The sequence below is a fragment of the Ambystoma mexicanum genome, chromosome 4p (genome assembly GCF_040938575.1).
Source record: "Ambystoma mexicanum isolate Mex_15411 chromosome 4p, UKY_AmexF1_1, whole genome shotgun sequence".
Classification (NCBI taxonomy): Eukaryota; Metazoa; Chordata; class Amphibia; order Caudata; family Ambystomatidae; genus Ambystoma; species Ambystoma mexicanum.
In genome coordinates, this window is record NC_090927.1 from 799,288,416 (window position 1) to 799,314,661 (window position 26,246).

Sequence of the window (26,246 nt, forward strand, 5' to 3'; positions counted from 1 at the left end):
TTCATGTTTCATATTTACACTACACCCCTCTATGGGGCCTTTCTATATGTGGTCATTGCCTCATCTCCTAGTTACACAGTTTACACAATTTACAATTATCACAGGTTCCATCTGGTTAGAAACCTTTAGCCCTACTTGTGACGCACACAGCTATTCTATGAAAATATCACTGATGTGAAGAGGAGGGGAACACACATTTCCTTTTGATCTATTGTACATGGTGTTTTCGCCCAAACATGTTGGTGTCCACATTTCACTCTAAACTATGCGATTTACCATTCCAGCCCACATGGTCCCAACCCACACCTTGACAACATGATCTATCGCTGCTCCTCTCCCCGCAAGCAATTCACATTAGGTTTAATTGTCCTGCCCTAAAATCCAGCCCTACTGTGCACAATGCACCTAGGCCATAAAAAAAAGACCCGCCCGAAACTGACCATCTGATATTCATTGCAACTGCAGCTGTCCTTCCCCAACCTTGTAAAACTAGTTTCTCAGTCACAGTTCAATTGCCCAACCTAGGCTTTCAGCCAGTGCAATTCCTAACTTGTCAGCAAATTCTGCAGCAAAACAGATCTATATACTGCCCAAAACCTATTTCCCTAGAGACCCCCATGTATGTGTTCAGAACTACCATACCCCCTCACAGTGATTTTCCCATTGCAAATCTCCTACCTCGCATGCACATGTAGAGCTCCTTGCTGCCTGGTTGCTAAGCACTATGTGGCCTGACACACCTATATTGTGTTTATATTTTATCCGCAGTTTTGACATTTATCATGCTGCGCACATACAATTCAAAAATGTATCAACTAAAACACAAACACTAAACATAATGCATATCTCATTCCCATTACCTACACTGGATTCATGCTAAATTGACACATTATGTCAACATCGCCGTCACCCCAGCCATCAATACGGCGCGCGCAATTCAAGCCTCTCTTTACCCATGTGACTCTTATCAACTACCCCACCACTTCAGGCCTTGAATACTGTAAATCGCCAGAAACTGTGGAAAAAATGGAGTGGGCTTACATCCAGGGATTCTTTACTTTCTTAGACTGTTTTATACAGATATTACTGTACAGCTCTGGCTCAACCAAGAAGGATTACTTGGCCCAAATATAAAAAAAAATTGGATTGAAACAGAGATGTACGATGTCCCCGGTACTTTCTAATATATATATACTGCAGATCTTGAGGAAGCAACCTCAGGATGTAATGGCTTTCTGCCATGTGTAGGATCCCGCCCTATATTATGGCAATCATATGCGGATAACATTGTCCTCTATGATATAACACAGACTGAGTTGCAACACAGTATCAAGGCCTAGGAGGATCATGCTGACAGAAATGATGCAATTATCAACAGACAAAAAGAAAACTCAAATTATTTCTGCCAAACGCATAAACGGAAAAAAAAAAAAAACAATAAGACGACCTTTGAATGGAAGATCAAAGGTGAATGTATAGAGGTAGTCAAGAAGTACATGTTTTTAGAGATGCCTATCACAGATAATACAAGTGTAAAACCACTTTCTCTGGATATTAGGGTAAAGGGTGAAAAAATATTCAATGTGATAAGGTCTACACCTATAGAGGCCATACACTGCGAATTAGGCCGGATGTCTCTAATAACGAGGACAAAAGTGATAACTGCGATATTAATGTTAAAAATGATTTCTAAGAAGGATGATACGACGTTCATGTGTTCCACTTTTTTGGAAATATGGGATAAATGCTCACAAAATACTTTGGAGCCATGGATGATCGAGATTTATGATTTCTTGAATAAGATTGATTTTGAGATTAAAGGCCCTTTTCATAACGTTATTGCAGAATAAGATTAAACAGAAGGCGGCTGCATAGGAGAGAGATAGGAATATGCATGAATTAAGTAAAAAGTCCTCTTTCCGTAATTACACTATGCAGAGTTTCAGAGTCAATGCTCCAGTCCCTTATCTAAGCAATTCTATAGTCAGGAGATGTATCCTTCAATTACAGTTAGAACAGCTCCCAATTTACGCTTGCATATGTGCCTGGACACAAGTCCCACTATCAAAACGCCCATGTAGAATCTGATCTCGAAATGGAGACGTCCAGACACTTATTACTATTGTCAAAAACTAACAAACCTTTAGAATAGTGGGTATAAAGTTTATATAGATAATGAAAACCTAATAGAAGACCAGGAATGGCCGTATATCTATTCAGTAAGTAATTTGGTTTTACAGTTTAGTGTATTTTATATTTGGGAAATTGTATTAAGGATTATTAAGGGTCTTTAATGTTTTTTGATAATTTGCATGGAATCAGAATTGACATTTTTATGTTTTTGTACAACATTTTTAGATTAAATGTTTTATTTTATGTTGGATTGTATAGAACGTATTGTATGAAACGTGTAATGTATTTCTTTTTTCTCGTGTTCAAAGGTTTAATTTTAACTATGAACATGTTAATAAAAAATAAAATAATCTTCCTTTAACCCACATTGCTTAGGGGATTTACTGGGCACATGTTTAAGAGAAGATTTTAAAGAATATATACATTTTCTCTTAGGTCTGAAACCCATGAAGTATCATTACTACTAAAAGTAGTAATATTGACTCCCTGTCTCTCATATACATTAATTCTTATTCTGGATACCTTGGGAAAGTTCGGAAGGGGAGGCCTGGCTGTAACAACATACCATTAAACATTCAGGCACCTTGGGAACCCCATCCTCAAAAAGGAGGAATACCGCGTCTCTCCTGACTGAATCATCACATTCCCTTGATAGCCTTCTCCTCCAATGTGATCCTGCCTCCTAAAACCAACCCCAAGGTTAGGATCAGGTACCGGCTGCCTTCCTCTATAGACACAAGAGGAGACTCTAGGCTGGGATTCTGTAATGACTCAGCAGGATTACTCACAAAGAGGACAATGTTGCTGAGGGTATAGGGAAGGGCCAGCAGGAGAAGAGTGGAATATCAGTGAAGGGTGGGGATGAGGAGATAACCTTAAAAAGAAACACTTTTAGGAGGCGATGGAAAGTGGGAAGAAAAGGATCTAGTAAAAGGAGGGAGGCGCATCAGAGTGGATGAGTGGAAAAGCATCAGGGTGGAGGAGGGGTGAGAACAAAAGAGGATCATTAGAGTGACAGGGTGGTCAGAAACAGAACTTTCTGTTGAGGAGGGGGAGGGAATGCAGCAATAACAGAGTGGACAAGATGAGTCAAAGTAGACACAGCTCATAGTGGACACTTTAGCTGGCTATCCCACCAAGGCATGGGAGTAAGACGAGCATTAAGAGGATACAGGGGTCCCAGTGGAGTAAGCAACCAAACCAACAGACTAAGGTAGCTGTGTGACGCCAGTTACAGCCTGGTCCACCTTTGTCTTTGAGCTCTTGGTAATCCAGCCATGACAGCCCTGAAGTGAAATAAAAAATCTAGCCAATAGCAGCCCAACCCAGACATGGTGAATCCACCAAAGAATACTATATATACTTGCCCAGTAGTTAGAAGCAACCCATTACTGATGCAGTTGCTGCGTAGGATGTCTATGAGCCAGAGGTGCCCCAAAGGTTGGCTAGGGTGTGAACCAGCAAAAGGCAAGTTTACAAGGATTGTGCTCTTCCAGGGAGCTATAAAGAAGACTACCCGACACCCCACCCAAGAATGACGGGGAAGAAATTGATGACTCGGAGCTGTTAATTTTTTTGTGGTTGGAACCTGGAACACTGCTAGTTTTGAACATTTCTGATGAACATTGTCTGAACTTGGAAATACCTATCCAGACATTCCTCTAGAGGCACTTCAATATTTCCCTCTACATGTTAGTTGTTCTAACCACGTCAGTTTAACAGAAGCACACTCAACCAAAGTTTCACTTTTGTTCCTGTTTGGTTGTTTTGTGTACAATAAAGCTTGTTTATCAATGTCCACAGTCCTGCGTTTATCCCCTTTTTGGTTACATTGCTTAACTTAAACTTACTTATGTCAGTCAACACTTTCCAGGCGCCGTTTTTCTCCTTAGCACAGCATTTCAAACATCCTTGCTCCATCAACCCAATAATGCCTTTCCTTCTCTTTTGTATGCTCACTCATCAAGAGGTATATCCCCCCTTTGTCCACTCTGTTATGCCCTTCAGTTTTCATCTCCAGCTGGGCTCACTCTCTATTCTTGCAACAAATGATGAAATCTAGAACATTTTCACTTTCTACATTTCTGTACAAACCACAATGGCAGTTCCCACTATACAAAATTCCAATACATCGATTACATTATATTGGCTTGCATCATTTAATTTTGTTCAGAATGTTTTATTCACTTTTAAGTATGTGTAAACTTATACAACTTCTAATCGAGTAAAAGATGACACCTTACCGGATCAGCAAGAAAATCCATAGAGGGCAGGAAAACGGACCCAGACAGAATTTCTCGAATTAGCAAAGTCAAGGATCTGGAAGAAAAAGCAGACCTTTCAACAAACTAAGACTGTTTATTAAATAATAACATGTATTTTATGTGTGCAATGTCTGATTACTCCAGCAAAGGGATCATAAATGTTCTGCTCTCCATGATTCTCAAGAACATTGCTCTGATGGGAAAGCATTAACAGCCATGCAAGCTAGCTGTTCTGCTACTCAAGGTAGTGTAAATTGTATACAGTAATCTTCATAAACATATTCTTACACAACACCTGCATAGGGCAGGATCAAATGATGAATCTGAAAGTATAATTCAACAATGGAAGAAAGACATGTATTTGAATAGCACCCGTTTTGTAGGACCTCAACTCACAAACGTTGCCAAATTCAACATTTGTAGCGTTACAAATCAGTCTCCCGAAAGACCACGAGAGAGCTCCATTCAAATCTTACTGTCACAAATGACCCCACAATAGAAAGATGCAAAATGCAGCAGAACCAAATCCTTGACATACATTTGATGCACCAACAGAGCGTTCAAAAAGTTAGTCCGAACCCAAGGCAAGGTAACAAACTCCTCATTGTTCAACCTACCAATAAGTATTATTCCCACCTGTTGAACACACTTGAAAAAGTCAGTTTCAGCTGTGTAAACAACTTACCTCGCCCACGGCCACCACTCCAGAGTTTACGACCCACAGCATTTCTCCACCAAGTTCGATGACATTTTCAAGGTCAAAAGTACCACCATTAGGGAGAAAGTGTCTGCATCATTCATGGTTTCCTCTGATCCATTTTAGAACACTGCTATTGCACAATCAGCAGTTGCACTGCACCCCAAATATCTCCGCCAGGGGAATTGATTTCTCTCAAATTGATTTGTATGACAGTTATGTCTTTCAGGGCACTGATCAATTTGGGGAAACTTGCCTACCCTACACTGGGCATTTTATATCTTTTTTTTTAAAAACTTTATTGTATTATTAGCGGTCACACAAGATACACAGCAGTTATCACCTCACGTTCATAGTTACAGCAGTTATACTATACATATCAAATTTGAATATTGAAGCTTAATCAGTCTCGTCATCATCAGAAAACATGTCACATAAGTCCATTCTGAAGGGGCCCCATACGTCTTTGGGTCTGCGTACAGCTGGTCGGGTGAGGACAAATTGTTCCTCTGATTCATTTACATATGTCGAAGGAAGTGTTTCATGCTCGATGGCCCAGTACTTTTCCAATTTTGTAAAATGCATTTTTTGGCCACTGCGCATGAGATGTTGAACCGTCTCCTGATCTTTTCAGAGCACTTACCTATATCACCAAATAGGTATTTCTGTGGGGTTAGTACAGGGGGAACCTGTGTAATTTCTTGTAACATCCCTGCCACCTCCCTCCAGAAGCCCGCCACCACCGGGCACTCCCAGTACATGTGTAATGCTCCAGCCTGGGGTGCTCTACACTTAGGGCATTCACCCGACCCATCCATTGTGAATTTGGCTATTTTAACCGGAGTGTAATGCAGCCTATTCAAAATCTTAAACTGTATTAAACGTAGACCAGTATTTAAGGATACCTTTTTGGTGAGCGAGCAATACCTTTCCTATGTTTTATCATCAATGCGGGCGTGTAGATCCCTCTCCCACTGGTCTTTAACCAAGTATGTCGTAGGGGTATGTGCCTGGATCGCCGTGTATAGGGTGGAAATCCCAAGGCTGCTCTTGGTAGTTGCCAGCTGTATACAAGGATGTAATAGTATTGGATAGTATTGGAGTGTCCTAAGCGGCCCACCACCAAATGCCCCCAGAACATCTTTTAGAGACGCAAATTTCCCATCAATGAACATGTTTCCAAGTTTCATTTCATTATGGGGATCCCAGGCCTCCTGCAGGCTATTATCAAGTGTTGGTGGTATGCCCGGGGAATTCCAAAGGGAAACCTCTGGGTTTGTTAGGGAGAATTCTCTTATAAGGCTAATTTCCCAAACCTAGTGAGTCCCCCAGCAGCTTTGCTGGATTTTAGGGGTTTGTTTTTTTCTCCTGCTAAGAGTGAGACTCTTTTCCTCCCACTCTTAGGCATGATTTGCGGTATGTCTGACTTATTGTGTGCTTATGGGCTATGGGGTCTTTTACTCCATAGGGTATCATCTGTTTTAGTGTATGTTTTAAACAGCACCCTCAGTGCAGTAACACCGGGGTGTCATAGTGACCCCCAAACATAGACTCCATACCCTGGGACTGACTACTGTCTCCCAGGGCAAGTAAAGTCACCATTGGCTTTACTAGTCCAAAATTGTGAACAGAACCAATACAAACCATCATATTGTGGAAGTACTGGAAGGGGTTAATTAGATTTCCCCTTGGTCTGTTTCCAAGGGGCACTGTCCAGTCCCCCCTTGTCGAGTTTCTAGCTGGTGGCAGTGGTTACCATGCGAAATATCCCACCGGAATATTTCCTATGGGATTTTCCCATTGATTTTAAACGCACCACTTTTTTTGGTGCAATGTTAAAGATACCGCTGGTTTATTTATTTAACATAAAATCACCGGTTGGGTCTTTTCGCCAGAATTCTTTTCCAAAATGGCGTTTGTCCCCGTCTCTATAACTCCAACCAAGGTCGGGCCCTTTGTTCCACTTTTTCGCGGGCTTCTCCATAGAAGCCCTCCAACTGGTGCCACTCTGTCTGGGTTACACAGGATGTGTGGGTGGGGGAATTGGCACCCTGGACTGCGTTGCCTTAGCAACTCAAGTCGCACTCTGTTCTGATTGGCCCAGTGGTGAACCGCCCGGCTCACCACTTAGCATGTATGAGTAACAGCTAGGCTGTTGAATGGGGGTTTTTCTGCATAAAAGCAGGGCTTTTGGGACTGGAACTTCAGAAGTCACCACAGGACCTAAGAAATCTAAAGAGGGGAGAAGTTGAGCCATCTGCAACAACGACACCACTGGTGGAGTCCTGCTGCAACAACCTCACCACTTTCCCCGACGACAATCTTCTGCTGTAAGAGTCTTCTCCCTTTGAGCTGGTGGGGACAACCAGTTCGCCATTCGCCTTCCAGGACGTAACTTGGTCGAATCGCCCGTGCCAAGCACCCCGGCGGCCGGATAGCCAAGCTTCACCACTGTGACCGCGAATAAAAGGAACGCTCCTTTTAACAGAACGAACTCTGCGGCTGGTCTCGTCCCTGGGCAGTGCAACGACTCCAAGTTTCCTCCTCGACGAGATCTTCTCCTTCCCTGGTCGAAACCACGAACTGCACCCACTGCCAGGAACAACTGCCATCGCTGGAGCTTCATCACTCTTTAAGGTACTGTGTTCCACCTGGCCTCCCTTTCTGCGGATTGCTAAAGGTGACCCTTAAAACCTTGGCTTTCCAACTGGGTTGGCCCCCAGACCTTCTAACTTTATCTTTCGCATCAAACCAACCCCCTTTGAACATTTCTGCAAAGACTTGAGTGCTTTTTAAATTGTGTGATCTTGGGCACATTTCGCCTTGCTCCATTTAAAGTGCGCCTGGCCTATGAACTTTGGCTCTACAGTAGACTCTGCCTTCACTAACTTGCTGTGGTCTTAGAAAAGTGTTGGGAACTGTTTTATTTTCATGACCTGCCCTTTTCTCTCCCTTTAACTTAATTATTGGAGTGCCATCTAAGTTACGCGCTCACATCTGTTTTTTACAAATAGTGGTGGTTTGACCTAGACTTGTCTAATAATTATTAAGGGAGGTGTGTATACGTTTCTGATTGTGTTTGAACTTGCTTTGATCTATAGTGCTTAGTGTATTTCCTAAAGTGCGTTTTAAATAAATAATTATATACTTTTGATACCAAGCTCTGGTCAGTGTTTGCTTGCTCTACTGTGTTTTTAGCCCTATTGTGTATCCTCTGTATACTGCCTAACTCTTCTAGAGAGAAGTCTGACTGCTCAGCCACAGCTACCAGGTAAATCTGGGTGGTACAGACTGCTACCAATTGGGTTTACTGCTGCTCCTGTAGTCTTAATCGTTTTGCAGTGTCCCCAAGGGAACTGCACAGGATTCTGTCCAACAGGGTTATTCGAGTTGTCTACGCCCAGTCTTCTGAATACCGCCTGCCATGCCCGGACCGTGCAGCTCACTGGATTATAATCACACGTGTCTTTATAATGTTTATCAAGGATTACAGATTGCATATTCGTTGGATGTGTGGTGTATTCTCCTATCCATGTGTGGGGTGGATAGTTAGTGTCCTCATACCAGTATTTTACAAATTGGGCGAGAGCTACATAATAATATAACTCAAAATCAGGCGCTGCTATGCCGCCAGAGGAGTATGGTTCAATCATCTTTTCCCACCCTATTCTCGCAAATCGCCCGTTCCACAGAAAAGTTAGCACCATTGATCGGATCTTATCAAAGAAGGGCGTCCCGGCCATATAGGGATGTTCACGAAAAAATAAAGTAGTTTGGGTAAAACTATCATCTTAAGGACTGCGACTCTACCATGTAGTGAGATCGGAAGGCGACCCCACATCAGTAATTTGGCATTTAACGTGTTTAAAGCGTTTTCATGATCGTCTGTATACAATGTATGTCTGTCCTTAGAGACAAGAACCCCCAGGTATCTAATATTCTGATCGGACCATTAAAAGGAATGGTTCGCCCAAACATTTTTATTGCCCAAAAAGATGGGCAATAATAAAACAAATATACTCGCACTTTTTTTTTTTTAAGTTCCTATGTAAAACTTTGAGCAATTCAAGCTCAAAAATTGAAAAAGCAAGCACATGGGCGCATCCATTTTGTGAAATGGATGCCCACCTGTGCTGGCTTTTTCGGCACTAATGAAGGAAAAGCCAGCCAGCTGTAGTAAACAAAAGCTACCACTGGGTGGCTTTTCCTTCATTGGTGCCGGGATTCGGAGGACGCGGACCGGAGACTACAGGCAGAAAAGCTGCCTGTATCTGGACATTTAGTTGCCTGCGTGAGTGGGAATATCTCTGATTTTCTATTATTTATAGTGTATCCAGAGTAGAACGAAAATTCCTGGATTTCCGCCATTATGGGTAAGATATTTTTTTTCTGGTTCCCGGACATATAAGAGCGTATCATCCGCATATAGGGAGATTAGTTGGGTAGCGCCCTTCCGGTTTATTCCTTTATCTGAGTGTCTGAGTCTGATTGTGATTGCCATTGGCTCTACCGTAAGTGTGAATATTATAGGCGAGAATGGGCACCCTTGTCTAGTGCCCCTCCCCAGAAGGAAAAATTCAGAGATGGATCTGTTCGTTAACACCCTGGCACCAGGCTCCGTGTACAGCTGATAAAATTAGGGCCCATACCAAATGCTTCCAGAACCGCCAGCAAATAAGCCCATGATACAGAATCAAAGGCCTTTTCGGCGTCCAGGACATGGCCACTGCGTTCCTTCCAGGGTCTATCTGTGCCATAATGCCAAAAAGTCTACAGAGATTGAGGGCTGTAGATCTTGTGGGGATAAATCCGTTTTGGTCTGGATGGACAAGTGTCGGGATTGCCGGGAGGAGCCGATTGGCCAATACCTTTGCAAATATCTTGGCATCAGTATTTATAAGGGAAAGGGGCCTATAGGAAGATATGTCTTGGGGGGGCACCGAGGTTTAGGAAGCACAGTTATCACAGCCCCAAACCTGCAACAGCACTGGTACCAGCTCCTCACAGAACTCTTTATAGAATTCGGCCCCCAATCCGTCCGACCCTGGAGCCTTCCCCGACGCCAATGCTTTGACCGCCTCAGCAATTTCTTCAGCGGTTACCGGCTGTTCCATTGCCAATCGGGCCTCCTCAGACAGTCCCGGCATGGAAAGTGCCTCCAGTTAGGATTTAATTTCAGTGTCTGTTTTGGTGCCTTTGTTCCTATACAGTTCTTGATAGAATTTGGCAAATTCGTTATTAATATCTTTTTCACCCAGGAGCACCTCCCCTTGTGATGTTTGTATGCCCGTAACCTGGTTAGGTTGCCTATCTTGCTTGAGTAGGTTGGACAGTGTCCTCCCAGCCTTGTTCCCTTCACCATATCTACGGGCGCGGACCGGGTCCGCCATATAGCTCACTTCTCTGGTGGCCAATGCGTTGAATTCTTGTAACCGAGTCTGAATTTCAGCTAGTATTGCCTTATCTTGTGTTTGAGTGTATGTCTTCCCTAATCTGCGTTCAGTTTCAGTTAACTCGGTGCAGACCCCTTTAAGGAGGCCCACGGACTTAGATATCAAGGTGCCCCTAGTCCAAGTCTTAAAGGATTCCCAGACAGTGGAGAATCTGTCAACAGATCGGATATTGTTGGCAAAAAACTCTGATTTCTATATGTAATTCCTCCACAACCCCAGGGTCTCCCAGGATTCCTCCCGGCATTCTCCATCTTTTAGCTGTCCCCAGGGAATCACCAACCCCCACCTCCATCATGACAGGGGAATGATCGATAGTGTACGGGATAGTATTTCGCACGTTTTCAGTGTCGTAACCACAGCAGGGGAAGGTAAACCAATAGTCGATTCTAGACTCAGAGTCGTGAATCGAGGAGTAGTAAGTGTGTCCCCTGCTGTCCGGATGTAGCACACGCCAGGCGTCAACAAGAGAAAGCTGTGACAAAATGTGTTTCAGGGTAACAGCAGTTTTGGTAGGTACTCTGACAGTAACGCTGGACCTGTCCAGCTTAGGGTCCATGGCCACATTGAAATCACCCCCCCATATTATAGTGGTAACATTGATTGAAACAATTAATTGATACATATCCATGTAAAAAGCAGGGTTATCAACATTTGGTCCATATGTGTTAACCAATAACATTTCCCGGCCAGCAATTTCACCCCAAAGGCATTTTATATCTTTAATCAATACATTCCTGGACACTGTCCCTAGCAAGTGCAAGGAAGGTGGCCTTCTGATGGAAAAAAAAAACACAGGTCCCACTGTCAAGGATGTCTACAGTGGACACCTAGCCCAACTGCTACTTTTAAGTCATCATATTTTGGAGAAACTGAATTCTAACCAGCTTCAATCATGTATGAATTGCGCCAGTGCATTGAGACAGCCTTCCTGGATGTTTGTGAGCAGCTCCTGTGATTGAGGGGCATAGAGCACTGGACCATCCATGAATGATTTCATTCAGTAAATAATAGAATGATAACTGTAGAGCAGACAGGCACAAGGGAGCTAAAGCTGTAAATGGGGGGGTGAGAGGAAAGGTGTCCAGAAGGTAGCCAGGTATGAACTTTTCAGACAGTGAACAACAGTGCACAATGCCTGAAATGTTGACAGGCACGGTGTTCCAAGTGAAATAGTGTTTTAAAGGTTATTTACAGCTATGGATGTCCTAGAGATCCAGTCCATTAAATTGCCTGCACACCGAATGGCGCCATGATTGAAGAGACAGAGCATACATCCCCTCTGTACTGTTACAACCAGAACAAACTCCTGCTGTCCACACACACTAAAGATGTCCCCCTACTGAATGAAAGTGAGAATTCAGTCTCTCACCATGAAGGTTGGATGGCATAGGTAAGTGGGAATCATGGTGTGAGACTGAAAGTTGCATCCTACTTATCTGTTGTGAGACCATGAGCATTTTCTATTTTTCACTGCCTGATTTCTCATCGGAGACCTCATCAGGGACACGAATAATGATTGTGCCTGCTGAGAAACCATAAATCATTCTGGATTGAGGTGCCTCTCAGCACCCGGGTTTCCTTATGGGGATCACTTTGCAGAGAAGACTGAGCTTCAGTGGTTGGTGGTAGCCTTTGATTCTAGTGGTGTAGAGCCTTTTGTACTGCTGAGATGCCCCTCAAAGGTAAACATGTGTAATTCCTGTATAGTGTCTAACGGCTGAACACTGCTCATATTAGAGAGAACGTTAGAGAGCTAGGAATGCTGCCAAGTATAATCAGGGCTACTGCCTGCCTCGGAGATTTGTTCAAACCAAATATTGCCGTTTTGTGAATGGTGTCTGGACCCAAGCCTGAAGGGGCTCCTGAGAGAAAGCCTAATGAAGTTTAATGTGGCAGCACCCACTGAAGTAAAGGGCTTGGGGGGTCAAAAGCTTGTCCTAATCTACAATTTACACAGAGGGTTAGGGTTTGCTGACTTACTTTAATAAGCCTGTGAATGTATCTGCAAGCACAGAGGAAACAGCCTAGAGGAATTGTGGGGAAGCCCTGCATTTGTCCAAGAACTTCTCTGATGGCTAAGCTCCACCCGGTATCTTCTGACAAGACTTCTACTGACCAGAGGAAACAGTACACTGGGGATTCCTTTCCCTAACCCAGTGTGCCCAGCCACGTTACAAGCCCTAAACGATGCCTTGGTCTCAGGGAGCCATGCTGACCCATCCCTGAGAAAACCCAACATGAAGGGGTGAAAGCACTAGACACCAAATGTTCTGCCAAATAGAGATGAAAGCCTGTGTTTGCTAGGTGAAATGCAGATCAAGTTACAACCCAAAATAAACCCAAATGTCACCTCTCAACTCTGCTGAGTCAATCTCCTACCTGAACATTCTGCTGGACAAAGTCTGCAAATACCAGTACTGGTGTTGTACCAAACCGGGTAGCTGTGTTAAAACCCAGCTCCAGCAGGGGCAGCTCTCTTCAACACAAGCATTACAGTGACTCCACATCTGCCCTTTTTTGCCTAAAGATCGTCCTCAGCTGCAACAGGTTCAGCACTGGACACTGTACACAAAAATCACAGATAACAGCTCAGCTTGTGAGGACTCAAGCGTTGAACAGTCTGAAACGTAAGAATCAGTGCCAGGCTTCTTGATGCCCTGCCTTTGGAAAGACACCAGCATGATCCCCAGGCAAAGTCCCATCTATAAACATTAGCCCTATATTTGCAATTGGAACCTACGCAAACCATTGGCATGCACGCAGCAGCATGACCAGAATCCTGCCCAACCAAACAGAAGCATGTCCGTTTCTTCTGCTATTTCCTATAAAGAGACTGAATCTTGGTTGAGCCCAAACAAGTCCGATGATACCCCCAAGGTAAGAACTGTTAAAGCCTTGGTTGAATTTTGACTTTGAGATTGGCCTAACAAGTATGGTAAGGACCCAAGAATGCTCTTAGTTGTAACATGTGTTGGTACCTTACTTACCTTTAACGACATATAAAGTATATTTTCCTAAAACATCTGAGTGTAAATTCCTGTCTTCAAAGTAATACAGTTTTACCCTGCGCTCTTGTATTCCCCTGTTCCTCTATTAAGAGTTGGGTGGCTCTTGGAGCGCTGTTGCGCACACAGCCGTATGCAGCATCTCTGTGGGCTCCGGTGGCGGCTGAGACCACAGATGCAATAACTTGCAAAATACAGTCCGATTTTGAATAAAAACATACAAGAAGTCGTCTAAGGGACTCCTCTGCATGCAGGCAATAAATTGGCCCATTCGGACCCCAATGTTCTGAAATATTCCGTTTGAGGGGTGAGATCAGTGAGTGGTGCTCTCTGGGCCCTGGAAAACACAAGAAGCCACGCAGACCTTGGCGCAGAAGCTACGTGCCACCCTTCCAACTGTTTTGCATCCACCGTCCGGGGAAATGCCAGAACACAGTAACACAGCGCAGGGCAAGGAGCAGCTCATCTACAACCCCCCTCTGCGTGTGAGACTGCTGGTGCTCCGGGGGTACCCCGTTGAGCACCAGCAGGCAGGAGTCCTTGCCCAGCTCTGAGACTTGATCAAAGCGCAGTGACAACGAGTACCCGGTGAGTCAAGCGTGCGGGGGTGGGGGTGTGACCAGAACAAACTTGCCCAACTGCAGGGATGCGCTGCGGCCTTGCTGAAGGCGCCCGACCCTGGGGGATGCGCCAACCCGTGTCTCCCCACCATCCGGCATCACACATTTAGTTGCAACAACTCGGGGCATCCGTGAGGTGCCCTGGCGCAAACGCCCATACCAGTGCGAGGCAGCAGGGACAGAGGCCATTCTCTGCAGCGGAGATCGCAACGCGAACACCAGGGGCGACATGAAGAGCGCATAAACTAACAAGAGGCCCGTATATATAAATCGCATCCAGGCCACCCATGCAAAGTGGTGGAACTGGACTGAGGACTACTCAAAACTGCATGTCCTCACCGTGAATCCCAACAGTGCCACCAAGTTGGTGGCCCTGGACACTCCCAATCGGGCAGAAGCTGACAATCTCAGCATACCCAAAAGGCGCTGACCACCACACTACACCAACAACAGCATATCATCCAGAGGGCCATCACGCTAAGTGCTTGCAGCCTTAAAACGATGTGAGACCACACTGGGGAATGGAGGATCTTGCCCAGACCTGTGCAGCACCCCACGCACGAAGGAGAGGTCATACAAATAAACGGTAGTGAAGCAGTCACGCACTGCGAAGTAAACTCCTCCTGGCTGCCCCAGACGGTCGACCACCAACCCAACCCTGACCAGCTCACCCGGAGAACCCAGGTCCTGGAAATACCACAGAAACATATAATACTCCACCATTGGCAAGTGTATTGAGGCACTAATGGCAGAACATTGAGAAACTCCCCCAACCCCCCCCAAAGGAAGGAACTTCAGAATTAACGTGTGATCCACCGACTGGGCACTGAGGAATCTCACTGGTATATCCTCCCCTCGTGTCATTCAGATGATCAATAGTTACATTATAAAGACAGGTCACGGACGTGTGGCAAGTAAAGGTGGCAACACGGAGGGAACACTAACAACCCGCATGAACTTGGGGAACCTGTACTGCCTAAAAAATGTCAGACTCTGCCTTGATCACACAGCTAGCACAGAATTAACCTAATACTACAGAGAGCCACTGCAGAAGAACCTACAACCTGCACAGATTACACATTCATCCTTGAGAGAACAAGCGGGGCAGGAACAAAGCCTGGAAAAAGCTTGAGAGTGATGCCCAAAGGTGCAGGTCCCAAAAAAGGAAAGGGAGCCATAGACAAATTCACGACTGCGGTTGTCAGGACAGGCACCATGGCAGACGCAAGCACCAAGCAGACACTGTAACCCGAACCCATGTCACCGGCAACTACCATGGACCCTCAGGCTGTATTTGCTTCAATGCAGCAGGGCTTTGCAGCCGTGAATGACAAACTAGATGGGATCAATACAAATGTGATGATGATCAGGAACCAACTCAAAAGAGCCACCAGCCGCATCACGGAAGCGGAAGCTCAGATCAGCACAACAGAAGACACACTAGAGGCACCGCGCAACACAGTGACAGAGATGGCAAAAGACCTGGGGAAAGTGAAACTTAAATGCGAGGACTTGGAGGCTAGGTCACGCCGTAATAATATATAGTGGGGGTTCCGGAAGAAGCAGTTAAAGGTCCTATGGAGCTGGCAGTGGAGGAACTACTCAAAGAACTTCTCGAGGACCTGGGCTGGTCATCCATGTTTGTTGTAGATAGGGCACATAGATCACAGGCACCATGACCCAAACCCAGGGCCTACCCTAGACCAATCATCGCAAGATTGATCAACTACAGAGACAGAGACCTGGTCCTAACGGCCGCCAGAGACAAGCAAGAACTGAGATTAGGCTCCAATGTGATTCGGATCTTCCCGGATTACAGACTTGCAATTCAGCAAGAAAGGCGTTCTTTTATTGGGGTCAAGAAAATGCTCTGTGAGCGAAAAGTTCCCTATGCAATGTTGTACCCGGTCAGACTTAGAATGCAACATGACAATAAGGCATACTTCTTCACCTTTCCGGAAGAGGCAGTCAGCTTCGTAGAGGCAAATATCCTGGTACAACCAAAACAGACGCCGATCAGCTCAGAGGACAACAGTAACAAGTCACCGCAACATGGCCGGGCTTGAAAGGAAAACAGCACAGAAGATGACAAGTACAGATACTTGGGAGGCTGCATACCAGAATGAGAAAATGCAGATCGTACGCTAAGCCATTTGTAAAAACAAAGGATGCCCCTGTTTTATTATGGGTTCAAGTAACAAACAAATTGAGTAATAAAATGGGCAGACGAGTGGTGGGCTTTGGTCTTGGCCGCCACAACAGCGGCCCTCTGATGCAGGTGCACGTTTTAGATAGACCACTTGAGAGAGTGGGATATGGAGTGGGCAAGGGGAATTACATAGTTGAAGTTCGGGGAACTATGAGGGTGGGGGAGGAGGGAGGGTTGATCTGTTGGGAGGTTAAAGTTAAAAATGCACAGTTACGGATCAAAGAGGCATTAGAGAACTTTATGGGACATTTGTACAAAAACTGAGGAACGGTGCAGTCACATATGGCTAAGAAAGACACGAACGAGATCACATTATTGAGCTGGAATGTACGAGGGTTGGGGACGCCAGTAAAGAGGAGGAAAATAATGGCATACATCAATAGACTTGGAGCCCAAATTGTATACCTTCAGGAGACCCATCTACTAGGACACCAAGAAGAAAAGATAGTGCCCTGATGGGGCAATCATCGCTTTTACACGACATATTCTAGCAGAGCGCCTGGTGTACTAACACTGATCCATAGATCAATACCGTTTATACATCACAATACGGAAAGTGACCCAGAGGGGCGCTACGTACTGGTACATGGGAGCCTAACCGAGGAGGAGGTACTGCTCCTGAATATATATGGACCAAATGTAGATGACCCAATGTTTTACTCTGAGCTATTTAAGAAATGTGCCAAATACCCCATAGCTAAAATTATTAGTGGGGGCGATTTCAACACTTTTCTTGACACACGCCTGGACCGTACATCCGACACCTCTAGGGTACTCACTAATGCTGCCCGCATGATACACACTCATGTAACTTACCTGGGCCTCAGAGATGTATGGCATTCTCTGAATGGCGCACAATGCGCCTACACGTTTTACTCGTCGGTGCATGACATGCACTCAAGAATTGATATTTGGCTGCTAACACAGAGGGCACTGGGCTGGGTAAACGAGGCTACTATTCACCCCAGAACAATGCCAGACCATTCCGCTCTTCATATATCTATGCATATCCCTAAAGTCTCACCACAAAGGTCCCCGTGGAGGTTCAAAGCAACAGCAATGTCAGATCATGTACACAAGAGTAGCTTGACCCAGCATATTAATGAATACTTTGAACAGAATGAAGGCACAGTGAGGACCCAGGCGATACTGTGGCAGGCGTTTAAAGTGTATGTAAGAGGCGTGGCCATGTCTACGGAATTCAGGGTATTCAAAGATATCCGCAGAGAACGACGGAAAGGGGAAATAGCTAAATTATAGGAACAATACACTATAGACCCCGCACCACAAACTAAACTGGACATTAAGACCCAACTAGGGGAATATAGAGCAGCGGCAGATCGAGAGATCCGCTATTTTGACAAACCTGCCGCTGCACAGCGTTCTGGCGAGCAGGAACGGCCGGGCAAGCTCCTAGCAAAGATGGTTAGAGGGGAGCGAGGTAGCACTGTCATCCCCTGTATAACACGGCCAGTTGGAATAGTGGCGACAGACCAGGAAGAACTAGGGAAAGTTTTCTATGACTTTTACTCCCAGCTATACTCCCCCCAGAGAACGGCTACGGAGGAGGAGATAGATAGCTATTTAGCTAACATACCTACAATGCTTCTATCCACCGTGTCTAGAGATGCATTGGAAATCCCATTCACACAGGCTGAGATAGCAGAAGCCATTAAATCTTTACCGAACGGTAAAGCACCGGGCTCTGACGCCCTCGGGCCGTGTTCTATAAAGCATTTGCAAGGACCCTGGTGCCCAGACTACACGCCCTCTGGACTGAAGTGCTGGAAATAGGAGAGCTCCCTGAGACAACCCGGGAGGCAATTATAACGCTGCTGCTTAAGCCTGGGACGAGTACTGAGGACTGCGTTCCTACAGACTGCTCTCATTGATAAACACGGACGTGAAAATCTTCACAAAGATCCTTGCTGCCCGCTTAACCCCCCTTATGGCGTATATGGTCCATGAGGACCAAGCAGGGTTTATACAGGGCAGGTCCACGGTGGCAAATATTCGCCGCTGCTACAATATACTGGCCTCGATCCCCAAGGACATGCAGAAGGCCTTTGACACCGTCTACCGGCCTTTTCTATTCAGGGTCTTGCATAATTACGGGTTTGGACATAAATGTATAAAAATGGGTTAGAATACTGTATACACAGCCATATGCAAGAGTGTGTGTCAATGGGACACTATCAGCAATATTAAAACTGATGGGTGGCACGTGACAGGGCTGGCCACTCTCATCCCTCTTGTTCGCTTTGGTAATAGAACCGTTAGCTGACATATTAAGGGCTAGATACAAGTCAGGGATCCCTCTGGTAAACAAAATAGAGATTTTCACGTTATATGCCGATGATGGAACAAGTTACTTACCTCTAACTGTTGTTCTCCAGCATGGGTCTGGCAGGGATCCACATGCAAACCCTCCCGCCTACGCCTCTGCGGCTCTTCTCTTGGTCCTACTACCACTTTACGTACTAACTTGTTCCTTCTCCAGCATGGGGTCTGGCATGGATTCACATGCTCATGAATAAAGAATACATAGCAGTACACACATGCACAACCACGGCAGGTGGCAAGGTTCAACATTAAGCATTTCAACATCTGAACATTAAGCATCTCTTACCTCCACACCAGGCTCACCTTCAAGCAAACAGGTTGCGCAGCGCTGCTTGGCCGACTCTGGACTCCTCCCTGGAATCCCGATCGACGCAGTAGAATCTTGTGAAGGCGTGCGTCGACCTCCACGTAGCAGCCCTGCAGATGTCCAGCAGGGGCACACAAGACAGGAACGGCGTAGTTGCAGCGATCGCTCTGGTCGAATGGGCTCTTGGACGGACAGGCAACGGTCAGTTTGCCAACCGATGACAATGGTTGATGCAGCCAGAGAGACATCTGGAAATGGAAGCCTTGGAGAGGGCCTTCCCTTGGTTCACAGGGCCAAAGTTCACAAACAGCTGTGATGTCTTCCGAAAACTCTTTGTGCGGCCTACGTAGAACTTCGGTGCTCTAGCCACATCCAGCGAGTGCAAAGTCCTCTCAGCCGGTGACGAAGGCGACAGGAAGAAAACAGGTAACACCAAGGGCTCGTTGAGATGGAAGTCTGACGGCACCTTGGGCATCAAGGACGGGTGCGTCCTCAGCATGACCCTCGTTTCGTGGAATGTCAAGTACGGAGGCTTACATGCGAGGGCCTGGATCTCTCCCAATCGTTGTGTGGAGGTGATGGGCACAAGAAACGTCTTCCACGATAGGAATTTCAGAGGTGCCGAATGCAGAGGCTCGAACGGAGGACCCATGAGCCTAGTCAGCACCACATTGAGCTCCCATGCCAGGGCTGGAGCCTTCACCGGCAGGAACAAGCAGAAAAGTCCTTTCATGAACTCCTTAACCAGGCGATGCGACCACAGCGACGACCGCCCCAGAGTTCTGGTATAGCGGGAGATAGCCGGCAGATGATATTTCATGGAGGTGTGTGCCAGCCCCGCCTTGGCCAACGACAGCAAGTACGGCAGCACTTGAGGGGCCGTAATCCGTAAAGGGTTTATCTTCTGTGCACTGAACCAGACTGTGAACCTCTTCCATTTATGTCCGTAGCACTAAAGAGTCGAAGAAGCCCTGGCCTTGGCAAGTACCTCCTTGCAGTATGCCGGGATCTCGTACCATCTGAACTCTAGCGCTGAAGAAGCCAGGCCTGCGTGTTCAGCGACCCTGGGTCGTGGTGCAGAATCGTGCCTCCTTCCCTGGCGAAAAGATCTGTGTCCGCCGGAAGCTTGACTGGAGGGGACGCTGACATGTCCAGAAGGCCCGGGAACCATATCTGCCTCGGCCACGCTGGTGCTACGAGGATCATCCTGCACCGGGATCGTCTGAGTTGACTGATGAGTCGCAGAAGCAACGGCAACGGAGGGAACGCATGGAGAAACAGGCCGTCCCAGGGGAAGGAGAATGCATCCCCCATGCTCCCCGGCTGGGGAAACCTGCTGATGAACCTCTGGCACTTGGTGTTCGTCGCCGTCGCAAACAGATCGATCTGGGGATTGCCCCATTGTTGGAAGAGGAGAGCCACCTGATCCTGCCGAAGCTCCACTTGTGGCAAGAGCGCAGCTCCCTGCTGAGCGAGTCCGCAACAGTGTTCTTCACTCCTGCCAGATGAAAAGGTACCAGGAAAATCCCCTGGGCGACGGCCCAGTGCACAGATCCTGCGCTTCCTTGGAGAGGGCAGGGGATCTGGTGCCCCCCTGCTTCTGAATGTAGAACATCGTGGTGTTGTTGTCGGTGAAGACCCATACCACCTTGCCCTTCAGGGACAGAAGGAATGATCTGAGGGCCCAAAACACGGCCCGGAGTTCTAGAACGTTGATGTGCAACGACTTCTCTTCCGGTAGCCAAAGGCCTCTTGCATGAAGATCTCCGGAGTGAGCGCCCCATCCCTACAGGGAGGCGTCTGTCGTCACAGTCTTGTGATGTGCTGAGTTCTGAAAGTCTGTGCCCGCCGCTAGATGCGCGCAGATGCCCCACCACCGAATCACTCAACGGAATGTCTCGTTGAGGGCGATCTTGTCTTCGAAGCTTCTCGACACTTGTATCCAACGAGCGTCGAGGAACTCCTGTAGCGGCCGCATCCGCAGCCTGCACAACCGAACGAGGTAGATGCATGACGACATCATGCCGAGCAGGGACTTGATGGATCTCACCCTGGCAACTTCCATGGTCAACAGCCGTTGTACCTTGCCCAAGACGGCCTTTATCCTCTCCTCCTATGGTGCAGCCAGTCGCGCCACAGTGTTGAGCCTGGCTCCCAGGAACCGAGCGTCCTGCGATGGCACCAAGCAGGACTTCACATAGTTTATCGAGACCCTCAGTTCCGTGAGCAGGCGGACGGTCCTCGCTGTGTGTTCGACGACGAGTTCCCTTGACTTCAATCGGACGAGCCAATTGTCCAGATAGGGGTAGACCTGGACCCCCTGCGGGCGGAGCCGCGCCGCCACTGGTGCCAGGCACTTGGTGAAGACCCTTGGCGCTGACTTCAAACCGAAGGGAAGGGCCTTGAACTGATAGTGCTGTCCTTGGACCACAAAGCGCAGAAACATTTGATGCCCCCTGTGTATGGGGAAGTGGAAGAAAGCATCCTCCAAGTCCAGCGACAACAGGAAGCCTCTTTCCTCCAGCTGTCCCAGCACGTGCTGGAGGGTGACCATCCGGAACTTCTGTGACTTGATGCATTTCTTGAGGTGGCAGAGATCTAGAATGGGTTGCTGTTAGGGAGAATTCTCATTCTATGGCTAATTTCCCTTACCCAGTGAATCCCCCAGCAGCTTTGCTGGATTTCTGGAGTTTATTTTTTCCACTTGGTAAGAGTGTGAGCTTTTCCCCCACTCTTAACTGTGTTTTGCCATGTGTATTTCATCTGTTTTTGTGATTGTGGACTCTGGAGTACACCACTTCAGTAGCCCCACTCTTTTGTGTGTTACACAGCACCTTCAGTGCAGTGACACAGGGTTGTCTTTTAGACTTCCCACCGACTCCATTTCTGTGGCTGACTACTGTCCTCCAGAAAAGGGTAACGTTGCCATTAACTTTACATAGGGCCTCATCACGACTTGGGCGGTAACCCTTAAAATGGGCGGTAACCCTTAAAATCGGCGGTAACGCTCTTAGCGCCGATTTTAAGGGTCCGTCGGATCACGACTCCAAATACCGCCGGCGCAATAACAGCCGGCGCAAGGACAGCCGGCTGTACAAGAGCCGGCCATAACAGTGCCAGGAACCATTCGTGCTAAAACATCATCAATCACGAGTCCGGCGTAAGCGCTATTAGCGCCAGAAAAGCGGCGGATAATCCGCCGAAAATGCCTCCAGCAAAAAGCTGGAGGTAACAGAACACAGGCCACAGCAATAAGGGACCAGGTGGAAGCAAGGCAAATCAGAGGCCTACAAAGGACCCACCCATGCACAACACACCCTCCCCAACACCATGCTGCCATTTGGAGCCGGGAGCCTTGATGTCGACTTCTACCAGCTGCGTCTGGAGCTACAGAGGCCAGTCAACCAGGCCAGGTCCTGGGGAGTGCAGGGGGCAGTGGGGATGAGGAGAAGGAGGAGGAGAGCAGCACCAGCAAGGCGGCCAGCCATCCCCAGGGTCAGGCCAACACCCTGGGCCCTAACTGATGGTCAGTTGGTGACAGAATATCGGCTGGACAGGGCAACCATCACCCAGTTGCTGGACACAATCCAGGGTGACATATGCAGCCGCACAGCCACCAGCACGGCAGTACCTCCCCTAGTGAAGCTCGTGTCTGTGCTTCAATTACTTGGGACTGGCAGCTACCAACATACCGTTGCCATGATGCATGGACTGGCCCAGTCCACATTCAGTGCCATGCTGGCACAGGTGCCTGATGCACTGTTGAATCATGTGAACGAACACATTGCATCGCCAGCCACACAGGCGCACCAGTTTAAGGATCAATTCTATGCCATTGCCCAAGTCCCGAATGTAATAGCAGCCCTGGACTGCACACATGTGGCACTTGTACCACCCCAGGCACATGAGGCTGCCTACAGAAACCGTAAACAGTACCATTCCCTCAACGTGCAGATGACATGTGGCCCTGACCTCACCTTCAGCCACTGCTGTGCCCGCTACCCAGGATCCACCCACGACTCCATGGTCCTACGCAACAGTACCCTGCCAGCGTACATGGAAAGGCACCGAGGCCAAAACACATGGCCACTGGGCGAGTACAAATGTATCCCACAAAGCACGTCAATCCACAACTGATGGTGCCTGTCATAGAATCCATCATTCCCAATAGTCAGCAGCATCACAGCAGCATACACATTCAAGCACCTTGCACGATGAACCTTGGACATGTCCTACACAGCAGAACACACCCATGCAGGATATAAGACATGTGGCGGCACAGTGACATATGGAATCCCCACCACAACAAAGCCTCCTGTGTGAGTAGCACCATGGCTCACAACACTGACACAGTCCAGATATCCCACTGTGGCCATCCGACAGTAATGTAATTCCAAACCATGAGCTCGCACATCCACGAATGCTCCACACATTAAGTAGGCCGAGTAATGACAATGCACATCCCACAGACACTGTCCCCAAAATGGCCATGGAAATGCATGGAGAACAGTACAGAATAGTGAAGAGCAGCAAATGCAACTGCAGCCAAATGGATTTGCAATGACACATGAGGCAGCCACTTCTGTCAAGCAGGAGTAGATGGAAGGGCCCCCTCATCCTGCGACAAGTGAATGAGTACTGTTAAATACAGAAACATAGGCGTACCAAGTGGAGAGTAACCCATTGATTCAATCGTGCCCGTAGGACAGCACACTCCACAATGTTATAGGCCAAATGCCAAATATGGCAAAATCACACTGATGACAGGGCTCTGTGCACCCACTGGACTTACCTTGTCCCCATAGCGGCTTCCTCTCCCCTGCAGGTGATTCTGGATATCCCCAGTAAACGTGGCTCATGACCACTGTGCGTCACCCACACACAGCGGCGGAGTGGGCATACAACCTTGGCCATGCCCGTACACGGATCTGCGTGGAGAAGGCATTTGGACAGTTGAAGGCACGCTTCCGGTGCCTCGACCGCACGGGAGAGGCAATGATGTATGCACCAGAAAAAGCTGGAAAAATTGTACTGACATGTGCCATGCTGCACAACATCTGTTGTCGCAGAAATGTGCCACTGCCCCCTGATGCACATGTGCAGCCACCTGATGATGGTAGTGAGGGCGATGAAGTGCCAGAAGGTGTTGTACATGCACAAAGGGTTGGGCAGAGGGAAGGGAGGTTGGCCAGACAGGGATTGATTGATGGATTCCATTAGAAATGGGTAATAGGTAAATTGTGAACATGTCACTTCAACATTAAATTGCATTTGTTACAATCACTACTGTCCATGCATTGTGTTTTTTGTAACGCGATTTATTTTCCCTCCAACAATCCCCCTCTCCCCCCAGTGAACACCCAACAATCTCCCCTCCCCCCAGTGTACAACCCCCAACTGTGCAGTTGCCTCATCAGGCCAACAACAATGTTGCCATGTACCACTAGGATGGGCGCGGGCGCTTCCCTCTCCCAGGACCCTCCGGTGTGCGTGCCCTCAGGTGGCGCATGGACCGGCGCCTCGGAAATGGGTCTAGTGAACCCTCTGTGGGTGTTGTGGAAGTAGAGGGTATAGAAGCTCTGGCCATCATGTGCTGGCGCATGAGGTTGTTGGCCTCGCGTTGCTGTTCTGCCAGTGCTGACACTGCCTCCGTGAATTCGCGGACTCGTTGCCCAAAGCCTGTCAGGGCAGCAGTGCATTGTTGCACGACTTGCCGTGTGCACGCATTGTCCTGCGCAATGTACCTGCACCCATGCCGGATGGATTTACTCACGGCCTTTATGTGCCGGCTCTGGACCCTTGCCATTCCTTCCACCCGGGCCTGTTTTGCCTCAATGATATCCAGTCGGCCCATGACTGCTGCCCCAGTGACAAAGGCCTCTCCTGGTGCGTCAGGTGGTGGACCGTGAAGTGGGCGCTGTTTGCATGGCAACATGCCACCAGACTGGACTGGGCTGCCTGGCTCAGATCGCTGGTCCTCTGGACTCCCATAGGACGGAGTGTCCACATCGGGCTGCGGTGTGCTGCAGCGACGCACAGGCACATGGCGACTCCCTGCCTGGTGTCTGCCTGGGCTTGGGCTTCCATGGGGTGTTGACACCCCTCCTCCATCACTACTTCTTTGCGAGTGTAGTGCGGCGGCATGATGCCCACGTGGAGGTGTTGCTCCCACGTCGGGCTCCAGTTCAGGCCTCTCTCCCTCGGCATCGGGGCTATGGATGGTGGCTTCTGGTGAGCTGCCGGTCGCCTCTGTGCGGCCATGTGGCTGTCGCTGCTGTCTGGCGGGGCTGAGTGGGGTGAGGTGGGTGTTCCCCTGTGTTGTCTCCCATGGGTGCGGCGTCTTTGTGGGGTGCTGGTGGAGGCACGGTGTTGTGGGCGCATTGTCGGTGTGGCCTCATCGCCATCATCACCAGGCTGTTGGGATCAACGTGTGCCTGTGGGGTACAAAGGGGGTGGTTTGAGTACAATGCTACATACATTTGTGTGATGCAGGTCATGCAAACAAGTGTGAATGAAGACAGTGACAATGACGCAGTCAACTTGCATTCCGTTCAGTCACCATGTGGTTCTTGTTGTGGATGTGCATGGAGGTACACTGCATGGGAACGCGTGGTTGGGGTGGACTGCGCTCAGGCTTTTGTGGTTGTGTTGATGCACAGTACGACTTTATGTAGCTGTCCTATGGGTATGGGAGTCTACCCCTGCCCCTGTCATTCATGCACTGCATGTACAGGGTCGTCTAGGCAGCACTACCGTTCTAGGGATGTGGCCCTCACTTCCGGGTGTATGCAGTGCCTCAGACACGTCTTCACTCTCATTCAGATGCATGTATTTGGGGATGGGACTCACCTGCCGTTGAATTTATGCCAGTCCCTGCCTCCGCTCCACCAATGCCCTCAATGGTTCCGGCGTCGATGAGGTCCGTCAATTTCTCCTCCCATGGTGTGAGGTCGGGTGGGGGGGGGGGTTGTGGCCCTCCTCCTGTGCCCCTGCTTGCACTCCTGTGCTGGGACAGGATGCCTCCCACTCGCACGCACAGGTGATTCAGCCGCTTGCGGCAGTCCTCCCCATCCCGGGGCACGCGCCCCACTGCACTGACCCTTTGTGCGACGGATCTCCATATTTGGCCTCGGCGCTGGTTTTACGCTGCTGCAGCTCATTATGGTACATCAGTGCCTCCTCCACAAGTACCTCAAGCTCCTGGTCACTGAACTT

The 26,246-nt window shown here is 48.0% G+C and overlaps 1 protein-coding gene across 13 annotated transcripts in view; it reads right to left on the reverse strand.

Annotated features, from left to right (window-relative positions):
- The window catches only part of SNX14 (sorting nexin 14), a 2,214,134-nt gene that overhangs the window by 1,451,187 nt on the left and 736,701 nt on the right, over positions 1–26,246 (reverse strand). For all 13 annotated transcript variants that reach the window (XM_069606348.1, XM_069606351.1, XM_069606342.1 and 10 more), the window contains one exon: positions 4,377–4,452. In XM_069606348.1, the coding sequence (XP_069462449.1) occupies positions 4,377–4,452 (76 nt within the window). The remainder of the gene's footprint in view (positions 1–4,376; positions 4,453–26,246) is intronic.